At 43.8% G+C, this 13528-nt stretch overlaps 1 protein-coding gene across 2 annotated transcripts in view; it reads left to right on the forward strand.

The window, feature by feature from the left end:
• LOC126457811 (leucine-rich repeat-containing protein 1-like) overlaps positions 1-13528 on the forward strand; it is a 147466-nt gene that overhangs the window by 64856 nt on the left and 69082 nt on the right. For both annotated transcript variants that reach the window (XM_050094427.1, XM_050094426.1), the window contains 2 exons: positions 1092-1957; positions 11725-12025. In XM_050094427.1, the coding sequence (XP_049950384.1) occupies positions 1092-1957; positions 11725-12025 (1167 nt within the window). The remainder of the gene's footprint in view (positions 1-1091; positions 1958-11724; positions 12026-13528) is intronic.

Genomic DNA, 13528 nt, shown 5'->3' on the forward strand with positions numbered 1-13528 from the left:
GAACTCAGTGCCTGTTGCACCACACGTGCCATCTGGATTCTTCCCCCAGAGACCAGTTTCACAGAATATCACTGGTGGGAACTATCGTTACTACATGTCCTTCATTCTCGCCACCCACCTGGCCTTAATTTACATTAATTGCTTCTGTCTCAGAATTTCTTCACAGTAGTTACTCCTTTCTTCTCTCCATTTTAGTTTTCTACATCTTTCATTTTCTTACCTGTCTGTTTTTGCTGCTCCTCTCCCACCTCTGTTACTTAAAATGCGCTTGCCTTTTCACTCTTATTACACTCTTATTAACTTGTGCAAAATGTTTAAGCAGTAACTCTGCCATGCATATTACCCTGTCTTCCACCTTTAGACTCTCAGGTTTTCGAATTTCATCCGGTGCAGTCCCCAACAATCAGTCTTTCCTTCTCATCCCATCTGGTAAGTCTCCCCTGACCTGCGGTTCTGTGCAACTTTCCCAAAATCTACCCCTTTTCTTAGAGCCATTGGCTCCAAAAGCTTGCCTAATTATAACCTCCTTTTATGCTTGTGTGCTGCTGCTGCTTGGTCAGTGGATTTTTTATCTGTCCAATTACATTATTTGTGTCTGTGTAGCCAAGTCTGAGAAAATCTGTTAATGTGTGTTCCTGTGGAAATGTTGCAGCAATTTTGCTTATAAGAACAGATGTCATTCAAACCATGAGAGATGTACTTTGATATCCATTAAGAGCAGTGATGATTGTGCTGTCGAGGCCCTAATTACACCACCACCACCACCACTACCCTTTCCTTTGTAAAAATATGAACAGGACCATGGTTCTGGATATGCAACCATTGCATTTGTAGTGAATAAATAATTATCTGAGGTGAATATCAAATGATTTAAACTTGGAATGATACAACGGAATAAAGTTATGTCTACATTTGTGTTTAGTTACAGCACTCCAAAAGGAACCGTTTCGCATCAAATCATTTTTCTGTGTGTTCCTTATAAAATATGTGTTTGTATGGTCTCTTATTCATACATAATGTAAACGTAACTGTTATAAGATGTTCAAAAATCGCCTCTAATGTAAAACAATAATATTTTGTATTGTTTACAGGAGCTGCCTGCATGTTTTACAGTACATCTTGTGAATGTGACTGCTCTCAAATTGAAGAGGAATAAATTCAAGAAATTTCCTCAAAACCTAGGCAAATTAGTCAGAGTTGAAAACTTGGATGTATCACATAATTGCATAGAAAAGCTACCTCATGATCTGGACGTTGTCCCATCTCTCAAGTGCCTTAATGTAGCTTCAAACAGTATTAAATTTATTCCTTCTAGCGTATGCCGACTACAATATCTTCAAAGTTTAAATATATCTATGAATGGCTTGAAATCTCTTCCAGATAATATAGGGCTGCTAAAGAGTCTTATATATCTAAATGTGTCAGGGAACTGCTTGGAGACTTTACCGGAATCTCTGTGTAAACTTGTGAAGTTAGATGACCTAAATGTATCAAGAAACAGATTAAAAACCATTCCAGATAGCCTTTCGCAAATTATGAGTTTGAGATCATTGAATGTTTCAGGCAATAACATAACAGAGTTACCCACGTGTATCACCACTGGACTACCACAACTTTCGTATTTAGATGTATCTCACAATGAACTGATTGTATTGGACCGCCCACCTCGCTGTGCACATTCACTCATTTCTTTTAATTGTAGCCACAATAATTTGCAAGAAACTCCTCGCTGGGTATTTGAAGACAGTTGCAGAAAGTTACAAAGTGTTGATCTAAGTTTTAATTATGAAATGAGAGGCATGGCAAGCCAGCCAGTCAGTGCTCTCCATGGAAGTTGTCCTATAGCATGTCTCAACTTGTCAAACTGCTGCCTAAAACTCAACACAGTTTCCATGTTGTTTGGTTTGGGCAGTTTGGATGCATTGCACATGGGCAATCAGAGAGATGCATCTAAAAGGTATGTCCTCTGTGTGTTTAATACCGTTAAATGCTAAGTTACATTGCTAGATAATTAGATGCAACTGTTGCATGCAAATATTATTATTTTTCCGCCGTGGGAAAAATATATCTAAAAACAAAGATGATGTGACTTACCAAACAAAAGCACTGGCACATCGATAGACACACAAACATACACACAAAATTCAAGCTTTCGCAACAAACTGTTGCCTCATCAGGAAAGAGGGAAGGAGAGGGAAAGACGAAAGGATGTGGGTTTTAAGGGAGAGGGTAAGGAGTCATTCCAATCCCGGGAGCGGAAAGACTTACCTTAGGGGGAAAAAAGGACAGGTATACATTCGCTTGTGTCTGTGTATGTGCGGATGGATATATGTGTGTGTGTGTGTGTGTGTGTGTGTGTGTGTGTGTGTGTGTGTCTGTATATATATATATATATATATATATATATATATATATATATATATATATATATATATATATATATATATATGGCATTCAGGTGCTGGGTACAGGCTTGGTGACCCCGGGGTTCCTGAGCTGGGGACTGGTAAGCACCGCCTGTCCTCTGTCACTGTAAGCTCTGGGCATACTTCAGCGACCACCGTGCAGCGCAGCGGTGGAATGTTGTGTGTCTCAGAGAATGGGGATTTGGCTTGACCACCCGGATCGTGAGGATGGAATAAACCTCTATAAACAACCCCTCAATCTCAAGGTGTGCTGCGCACTGATGAGATGCATGGCTGTTGAGGTGGAACAGTTGTTAGCAGGCAACTTCTGGGGAACCTGCCGCACCTCAGTTGTATAAGTCTTACCTAGGCACGCGGGGCTGTGTCTAGGTGGACTTCTATTTCCCTAGCTGCACGTGGGACCGAGATGGATCCTTCGAAATCCTCTTTTCTTCCTCCCAGCGGAACGGGTGGGCCGCTGGAAGGTTCTAACACCCAGTCTCTTAAAAGGGCTTGCGTAGTCAGTCCCACTGACTCCGACACTTCTTTGACAAGTCCAGTCTTAGGTAACAGAATGCATTCTGGTAGTCAGAATGTGTTTCTCATTGTGAAACGGAAGGAGGGTATTTTCGAGAAGGTTTCGCCATTCTATATACAAAAGGGTTTGTAGGGAATCTGTGGCTCCTTAAAATCGGTGAAGCGCTTACGTAATGGGACCTTGCCAGTGGAAACTTCCACTTCCCAGCAAGCAACTAACCTCCAATCTGCTAAATGCCTTGGAGAGTATGCCATAGACACTGAACTGCACAGCACCTTGAACTACAGCAAAGGTGTTGTGACATGCCAGGATCTAGTTGACATTCCCAAGGAAGAACTGCAACGTGAGTGGGCTCCGGAAGGTATTGTTGATGTCCAACATATCATGAAGAGGGTTGATGGCAATCTTGTCAAATCCGACTCGTTTATTCTCTTTCAATAGCACTAAACTTCCTGAACACCTTAAAGCTGGCTTCCTTCGCCTTAGTGTGAAACCTTATTTCCCGACCCCAATATGCCGTTTTAAATGCCAGCGTTTTGGGCATACCACCTTAGGGTGTAAAGGCAAAGTGACTTGTGGCAACTGTGGTAAGGCTGCTCATGAAGGAGTTGGTTGCTCATATCCGGCCAACTGTATCAATTGCTCTGGAAACCACCCTGTTTGGAATAGGGACTGCTGCATATTTTTAGAGGAACGCAAAGTCCAGGAAATAAAAACAACCAAGCGTATCCCCTATGGTGAGGCCAAGAAGATCTATAGGTCGATGCAACCTCCCACATTTGCTGCATCTTTTGCATCCACGGTTCAAAAGCCTACTCCAAAAGCCGATGCCACAACGCAGACAGAGGTGGTGAGTGTTGGCACTAATACCTGCAGCTGTCAGTGCACTTGCAACGCAGCCAGTGTTTCAGAGCCGGTAGCCCTACTCGAACGGCAGACAAAGGTACAGTGGCAAACTTGGGCCAGCCCCTGGCGCTTTCAACAGCTGAGGCTGTTCCGAAGCCCAGTACGCCCATTACCACTCCCATGTCGGCTCCCCCAAAGCCCACCAAACCACAGAAAGCTCCTGTACAGCAGCAACAGCGGGTCAAATCCCGTGGTAAACCGTCTGACCATGCGGATGTTGTTTTATGTGAGGCTTCATCTGACTCTTCCCCAGAGTTGATGGAATACGATGTATGTGTGGGACAATCATCTCGCCCCACGCCTGCCCCTCCACCTGCTGCGGTGTCCTCGCCCCGTCAGAGAGACAGGATGAAGGTGCTACCCCCATCATAGATGGCTCCCATACTTCAGTGGAACTTGCAAGGGTTCAGGACGCATGTGGAGGAACTTCGTCTACTCTCTCAGGGTAGACCACTGTGTCTATGTCTCCAGGAGACTTATTTTCATCCCTCATACTCCCCTGAGCTACGAGGCTATAAACTCCACAAAAAGGATGACCTGCGTGGAGTGAGAGCTAGAGGAGGCGTAGGTATTTTCGTCAGGACGGACTACCACCCCTCGCCTCTCTCACTTATGACGACTTTACAGGCCGTCGCTGTGTCCGTGCACGTGCGTCATCCATTGACTGTATGTTCGCTTTACTTGCCCCCACATGATGCACTTGATGAAGCGGCCCTCACCGACCTTCTTACACAGCTCCTCCAGCCATTCATTATTTGTGGTGATTTTAATGCCTACAATGTGCTTTGGGGCTCTGCAATTACCTGTCCTAGGGGTAGAGCAATTTAGAGGCTTCTCCTGTCACCCTGTGCCTACTGCTCAATGGAGGACAGAGCACTCATTTCTGCACAGCGACTGGGTCGTTCTCTGCCATTGCTCTCCAGCTCTTGCCGCGAGTGCTCATTGGGAAGTGGTCGCTGACTTGCACGGCAATGATCATTTCCCAATCTGGTTTCACCTGCCAGATGGCGTGGGCCCCGAAAGGAGACCACCACGAAGGGTGTTCAGTGGAGCCGACCGGACACTTTATAGCCAGTTGGCCCAGTTCGAACACTGTGCGAATGTTGAGGCGTGGGTGGATCATATTACCAAAACGGTCCACCACGCCGCTGCAGCATCCATTCCACAGGCCACCGGAAGAGGCCACCTGTCCCTTGGTGGAGTGCCGAATGCCACTTTGCAGTCAGGACCAGGCGTGCAGCTCTGCATCCGTTCCAGTGTAGGCCGACTGTTGAGAATCTTGCAGCCTTTTGGGTGGCGAGGGCAAGATGTCGCCGCATTATTCGTGAGAGCAAGAAGAGGTCATGGCAAAAGTTCCTGAACACCATTAATCGTTCCACCAAAAGTTCCATTGTGTGGGAGACCATCAAGAGAATTTCTGGCAGAGGAGGGAGGTGCCCCATAGCTGCTGTAATGAATAACGGCACTCTCCATACGGATCCGCGAGACGTTGCCCAGACTATGGCAGCATATTTTGCCACAGTTACTGCAACAACCAGTCAGGATCCAGGTTTCCAGCACCATAGAGCGGTTGCTGAGAGATGTAGTCTGGACTTCCAGTCCACCTCTCATGAAGTTTACAACTACCCATTTTCTATGTGGGAGCTGGATTCTGCATTGTCTGCAGCTCATGACACATCCCCTAGTCACGACAGGATCCATTACAGTATGCTATGGCACCTCACAATGCGCAACAAAGAAATCCCCCTCGCACTTTTTAATGCCATTTGGGCGTCGGGTCACTTTCCTGATGCGTGGCCAGGCAATTTTAATTCCTTTTTTAAAACCTGTGAAAGACCGCACGAGTCCGAGTGGCTACTGTAGTGTTGCCCTTACTAGTTGCATGGGGAAGACCTTGGAGTGGATGGTCAACCGCTGCCTTGTCTGGATGTTAGAATCCCAGCAACTCCTTAGTTGCTTTCAGGGTGGGTTCAGGAGGTTTCGTTCCACCTTCTATAACCTTGCCCTCCTGGAGGCGGCTATACAACAAGCTTTCCTACGCCGTCATCACCTTCTAGGTGCATTTTTCGATATCGAGATGGCCTACGATACCAGTCGGAGGGGTCTCAACCGGGAGCAGCTTCACAACTGGGGCTTTCGTGGTTGTCTTCCTCTTTTTATTCAGTCTTTCCTCTCGCCACGATATTTTAGATACTGAATTGGTGACGTCCTGTCTGACCACTTTGAGTAGGAGAACGGTGTCCCTCAGGGTAGCGTTTTAAGTGTGACTCTCTTTGCCATTGCTATTAATAGCATTACGTCCATAGTGAAAAATCCTGTCCAGTGTTCCTTGTTTGTGGATGATTTCTCTTTGTTTTGCTCTTCTTCAAGCCTTGCAATGACAACGCATCAGTTGCAACTTACTCTTAGACGTTTGGATGACTGGGCGCAGAAGAGTGGTTTTAAGTTTTCCACCGAGAAGTCTGTATGTGTTCTTTTTCACCGGTCTCGTTCGATTTTAACCTTTCCTGAGTTGAGGATGAGGGACACTATTCTTACTTTTAAAGACACGGTGAGATTTCTGGGGCTCATTTTTTACTCGAAGCTTATGCAGTTACCTCATCTTAAAGACCTGAAACGACGGTCACTTAAGGCTTTAAGTATTTTGAAATGTCTTAGCCACAGTACATGGGGAGCTGACAGGACTTGTCTGTTCCAGTTTTACGGGGCATTTGTGCGATCTCGGCTCGATTATGGATGCACGGTGTATGGGTCTGCGAGGCCTTCTTACTTAAAGATGTTGGACGTTGTGCACCCTGAAGGGCTTCGGTTGGCCACTGGGGCATTCCGGACTAGCCCCATACCAAGCCTCTGTGCGGAGGCTGGTGAACCGCCACTTCATATGCGGCGACGGCTACTTACAGTGCGCCAGGCTTATAAAACTTTGTCCACACCATGCATACCTGCATACCATACTGTTGCTCAGCCTCCTCTGTCACGGCTATTTCGTCACCGGCAACGTGTGACGCAGCCCTATGGGATTCACTCACAGGATTGGCTCGCTGCGATGTCTATGGCTGGTCTTCGTGTTTTACGTTGCGGTTGGAGCAGATTTCCACCTTGGCTCCTCTGGAGACCCAAACTTATTTTAGATTTGACTACTTTGAAGAAAGATAGCATACCAGATTTTAGATTCCACTCTCTGTTTTTTAACATTTTAGATTTGCATCACGGTTGCACTGTCGTTTACACAGATGGATCCAAACAGGAGACTTTATTTGGGTGTTCTGTGGTGTTCCGTGATCATGTTACCCAGCTTCGCCCCCCTGATGAATATACCATTTTCGCAGCGGAGCTCCACGCGGCCCTGGAGGCACTGGAGCAGATGAATCATTTTCGGGGCAATCGATTTCTTCTCTGCTCCGATTCTCATAGTGCCTTACAATCACTGCAAAATCTGTACCCAACTGAGGAGATGGTCCAGCTGATATATGACCAACTGTACTTGCTCCAATGGCGGGGAAAGGAGGTATCCTTCTGCTGGGTGCCTGGTCACGTAGACATATGGGGCAATGAACAGGCCGATTGGGCTGCCAAGGAGGCCTGCAGAGAGCAGGATGTGGTCCAGTGTCCTATTCCCTTGCAGTTTGTCATCTCTGCACTCCACAGGAAGTGCATGGAGTTGTGGGAGGAAGAATGGCTGGTGGTGACGGCCAATAAACTGCGGTTAGTGAAGTCAACAACTCAGCCGTGGCGTTCCTCCTGCCGGTTGCTCAGACGGGAAGAAGTGGCCCTCACAGGTCTTTGGATCGGGCACTGTCCTCTCACACATGGCTTTTTATTACGGCGGGAAGATCCTCCGTTTTGTGATGCTTGTGGTGTGCACATCTCTGTCCGGCACATTTTAACAGACTGCATTTTATACCGTGATGCAAGGGCAGAAGCACAAGTTGATGGGGATCTGCCTTGTGCTTTAGCTAACGATGAGTCGTGTGTGTCAATGGTTTTAAAGTTTTGTGATGTGCCTGGACTCTGGCCTAAACTTTTAGGCTGGAGGGTTTAGTGTATTGCAGAGTGGCTGACTCCTCCCTTTTTTCCTTGCGGTCAGCCAGCCACTTCCATCTGCTACATTGTTTTAGCTCCCTCTACCACTTTCTTCCTGTGTTGTCCATGTTTTACTGCTGACACCCTGCTTCATCCCACGCTTCGGTGTGGGTGGGCACATATTTTTCAAAGCTTGTTACCTGTGTTTTATGTTCTGTTTTATATTACTGTTCTGAGTTTTTTTCTTGACACCCGTCTCACTATGTTACTGAGTGGGTGCTGAAGACCTTGCTGTCGTGCACCCAAAAAACCCCTCTACTACTACTACTACTACTGAAACTGTGGTCTGCACAGCAACAGTCTTCTGCCCTCCTGATCTGGCGAGTTTGAAGGCCTGCCAGAAGGTGCAGAACTCGAGATAACAGCAAATGGACCTGGCTGCTACATCTGTGTGTACTGTCGTTGCAACTGCATGCACTGCTGTGGACACATGCCCACCATGCCAGGCTATCAGTATCTATGGCCTCCATGTAAAACCAGCTGAACAGCAGCTCTGTAATCAGTTGTGATTTCACTGTGCTCTTGTATTGATCAAGCTACACATCGTTGTTTGGTTCTGAATTCACTACCTCTTTGGTTTTTGACCTTGGTTTACTCATTGGATTTGTTATTCCACTGTGCCATCTCCATTGTCAGTCCTTCTCCTGTTGTTTTGTCATCTGCCTGTTTGCTCTCAGGCGGCTCGCTGTGACGCCCTCAGGTGCTCAGACAGTTCTGCTGGTATTCGAGCCTTACAACTTAGTGCAAATATCTATGTACTGAAAATACTGAAAGAGAATGCTTCAGCTATCCGATTAGTCTGTTTTGGAAATACTGAGAGCATTTGTGTGTAATTTTTTTGCATGGATGCTCAGATTTTCTGCTTTGTGCATGCTAGTCAAACAGACAGAAATTATTTTGATAATATTATGGGAGTCAAATCCTACAGTCATCAGGATAGATCTGGGCAGGATGCAGTGATAAGGGCCTAAATGCACTCAAAAGCATTATCAATTACACATTTATTCAGTAGCAATACAGGGTTGTCTTCCAACATGCTGCACCACAGCCCAGCTGGCAGAGTTGTGGTCTCGTCATTGGAAGAAGCCCGGTATATGCTCGACTTACGGTTCCACAAGCCCACTGGAGTGTCATGTGGAGACAAATTATATCAAGGAGCAGCCATCGACCCATGGATGCTTCCAGCTGTATGCATCGATCTCCAGAGTGTTCTTGTTGACATAGAAGATTTGCCGTAAGAAGTCACGGCTGAGGTCCACTTGAAGTACTTGCTGACTCACAGAGATCAGCTCTCATCCCCCTTTTTTGGTGACAGGCTCCATCAGCATCGGTGTCAGACTCAGAAACAGGATGCAGCAGCAGCAGTGCCCCACCCTCTAAAAGGTGACTGACAGACAGCGTCCTGGTCACGCAGGTCAAGTCTCCAGCAGGCCTGCAGGGCGGTGGTGCCCTCCACACCCCATCAGCATTGACTCAGAAGTTGGCAGTGTAGCTAGCAGCAGCAGTGTCCTTCCAGCCGAACTTGTGGCCCACAGATGATTGGAGACAGCCAGGTATGCCCACAGTTGACCTCCACAGCCTCCCATCTCACTGGATAGCTGTAACTGATGCAAGAGCTGAGAGTACACACTGGGCAGTCAGCAGTCCACACTCGGCAGTCAGCAGTCCACACTTAGTAGTCAGAGGGTGTTAAGGAGGGTGGGGTGTTAATGTTGCACTTCCCTTGTGCTCTGTGTGACAGGGTGGCAATGACATCGTGTGTCCTGGTTTTCCCATGATGTCAGTTCTCCTAGGACTTCAAACTTCTGCACTTCACCTCTCAGAGGCTATTTTCTGCTGGTTCAGCATGTGAATAATTACTGTTGCATTGTACTGAGGCCAGTTTACGACACTCTGCTTTGTTATTAGTATGACGGTACCTCTCGACTTCCATGATGTCATTATGCTTCGCTTGCAGACTTGTGTGCTCAGTCATTTTCCCATCTGTGTCTGCCACAACTTGCTGAGCTTTTCCCCTTACCTGGCTGTCTACGGGTCATTGAGACATGGAGTTCATCTTCCAGGAGCTGCCAGGGATACTATCCTGGGGCGTAACATATCCCCCTTCCTTCAGAAAATTTGTCTCAAATTTTTTGGTTTGGAGTACTGTCGTAACATCATTCTACATATTTTGCACCAATGTCATACAACTTTATTCTTCCTTTACCATACAGCTGATTTACGTGATTTGAAGAGAGTGTTATGTGACTGAATGATTAACCTTTTAATGCCAACAATAGCCACACATTGTTGCATCATGTTGCATGAAATCATACAAATGAGCAACCTCCGCCATACACTGAAATCATGTGTTATTGAACAGATGCTCAACACATGACTAGATGGGATGAAATCAAGTACATATTTCCCATCCTTATTTTGGATCCAGTTTTGGACTTGTGCGAGCTATGTTATTAGTACGTAATTCTGTTGACTGTTATGTGTTAACTTACAAATTGTAAGGTGAGTACATGTCACTATGTGACCTTTCTGAAAAGCAACATCCATCTATGCTCAACAACAAAAAAATGATTGTATTACTTGATGGGTGGTTGAGTTATTATGTTTCTCTGTATATACTGTGGCACTATTGTATAATCTGTTGTAGCTATAATTTTGTTTCATTTTATTATCATTTGACAGTTTAGTAATCAGTAAAAATGACCAGAACTGACCATTTCAATAAAGGTGCATTTGTATATTACTTCAGTCAAAACATGTCATCAGAAAACGAAAAAAGAAAAGAAGAAAGGAATTTCAGCTTTGATTGGCTAGGTTCGCATTTCGTAATTATACATTGATAATACTGAATAGATTAAAAATTTCATTTCATTTCATAGTGAGTACACACACTTCATTGGTCTGTCCTATGGTAGACCTGAGCCAAGTAATTGGGTAGTAACTGATTAATATTATGTTACACCATATTGTGAAATATATTTTCTTTTCAATCAAATTGAATACTGTTACCAGGGCATAGTAATTAATTTATTCTTAATAAAAAGTTTATCATTTTTGTTCAGCATTTTAATCCCATTGTAAATATTTTTTTTAATCCAAAAATCAATAGAGGTTATGGTGATAAATTTGTAAACATTATTCTTGTTTTAACAGTGATGTACAGACAAATCCTGTGGTATTGCTTCAAAGTGACTTACCTGCGAAGTTCAAATTGCATTATCTACCCTATCCTAAGAATTGCTATTATTCTCTCCATTATGTCTGCATTTAGATCATAACAACCAAACCATGTGCCAATTAAAAAAAAAACACACAGTCTCAGCAATGAAAATTACAGATTATTAAAAATCCAGTATGGAATGTAACAATATTATGAAAAGGATAGTTGCTACTCACCATATAGCAGAGATGCTGAGTCGCAGATAGGCAAACAGTCTTTTTGACTATAACAAAATAAGCTCTCGGCCAACAAGGCCTTTGTCAAAAATAGATGACACACACACACACACACTCACCTCACTCACACTTGTGATCACAGTCTCTGGCAGCTGAAGCCGCACTTGACAGTCTTTTTGTTGTGCCTATCCACGACTCAGCATCTCCGCTATATGATGAATAGCAACTGTCCTTTTCATAATATTGCAGTTTATTAAAATTTTTATTTCCCGAAAATTTTCATTTCTTGGAGATACTTACTTCACTTTAGAAATAAACTTTCCAATTGTTTTAATTGTATATTACATAAATGTAGATAATCATGTAGATATTTAATTGATGCTTTTTATTCTGCAGGCACGTTCTATACAACATGTTCCTGGTGCTCCCTATCAATGTATTGAGCACATGTTCTTCACTGCGGGAGCTTCATCTTCCGGATGTTGGGTTGACAGACCTACCCAACACTATTGAACAGTTAGCAACCCATCTTGAGGTGCTGGATGTATCATACAATGAGTTACACTGGCTACCAGAGACTTTTTGCCAACTGAAGCATTTGACACGTTGTCGGCTGTCACATAATCGTTTAGCGTTGCTTCCATCTGAAATAGGTCAACTGACTCAGCTGATTCATCTAGAAATCAACTCAAATATGGTATTATGCAATCTTAATCACATACTTTTTAATGTTCATATTGTTAAATTTAGTAACTGCAGGAGATCCACTATTAATATTTAGTGTAAAATTTAGCCCCATCAGTTCACATTTTGTATTTGTTCTTGACAAATGTTTAATTGAAGCTGTGTTCTATTCTGTCAGGTTTTTCAACTCATTTGACTAAATTCTTCTGTGTCTAATTTAGGTTTCATTGTGAAAATTAATTATTTGCCCACACCCTCCTCCCCAATGACATTCATTTACTGAATCTATAGCATATTTGCAGCTTAGAACAGAAATTACATTGAAATGTTTCTTTCAAGTGGTAAAATCATACCCCCAGAAAGACAATTGAATCTTTACCATTGAACTGTGTATGTACCACTTATTTTGTGTCTTCCTATTTATAATACTCTACCTCTAGGATGTAGCCAGGATTTTGTCAAGGGGTGGGGTGGGGGTCCGATTTGTTAAAGTCGACATTAAAAAGGCTCTTGCTTTTCATTTTATGCTGAAAACATATTCATTTATTTATTAATTTTACAAGCTTAATTTGCTGTCAGGACGCCTTCACACAAATAGTATTGATTTTATAAAATTATGCAAGAGAAGTTTTCTAAAATTTGAATACAGTATAATGAATTATTTCTTTCCTAACAAAATGCAGCTCAGTCTTTTTCCTATTCTTTCTTGTTACAAACTTTTCCGTAATTAGAAACTATCAGAACAGCAAACAGCAAACAGTAGCACTTGCATTAAATTCAACTGTAAGTGAGAACTGAATTGATTTAACAAAACAACAACTGATCTCCAATAAAGGTAACAGTGTACAATAGCTGGTCTTTGCTAAAGTGATAGCTAGGCAACAGTCAAGTGTGCTGTCGACATATTGATAGTTTAAATCTCTCGATGGCCTTGTAGCCTATCAATAGAGTGTGACTTTTTCATCATGTGATTGAAAATCAAAATATTAGAGGTGATGAAAAAGTTTCCATTTGACTGCCATATAGTCCAGAATTGGTATATGCCAGTCAGACAAAATTGCCATGGGCATTGAGGCAATCATCCTATCCACACACCAGGTTGAAGATATCTGTTTGCTGCGCGTCCTTGGCCAACAAGAATCATTGACCTTTCAGGTGCTCTTTTAAGAGACCGAAGGTGTGATGATTGCATGGAGAGAGATCAGGACTGTAGGGCAGGTGCTCAAGTGTCTCCTACTTGAGTTAACGTAAGTTCTGTATTACAACATTTGCAATGTGGGGACATGTGCTATTGTGAAGCAACAGTACCCCTTGTTGTCCCATGCTTTTCGACAGACATTCCAGCCCATACTCATTCGTCACTTTCTGATAGATACCTATCAGTGTTTGTCCTTCGACTTTCCTTCGTCCTGTTTTGGATGCATGTGGTAATAAAGTCACCATAGTTCACATTCCCACATTCACCGCAAGGACTTTGGAAGGACACAAACACCACATTAATCCCTTGTCCACATTC

Source organism: Schistocerca serialis, chromosome 2 (assembly GCF_023864345.2).
Source record: "Schistocerca serialis cubense isolate TAMUIC-IGC-003099 chromosome 2, iqSchSeri2.2, whole genome shotgun sequence".
NCBI classification, from domain to species: domain Eukaryota; kingdom Metazoa; phylum Arthropoda; class Insecta; order Orthoptera; family Acrididae; genus Schistocerca; species Schistocerca serialis.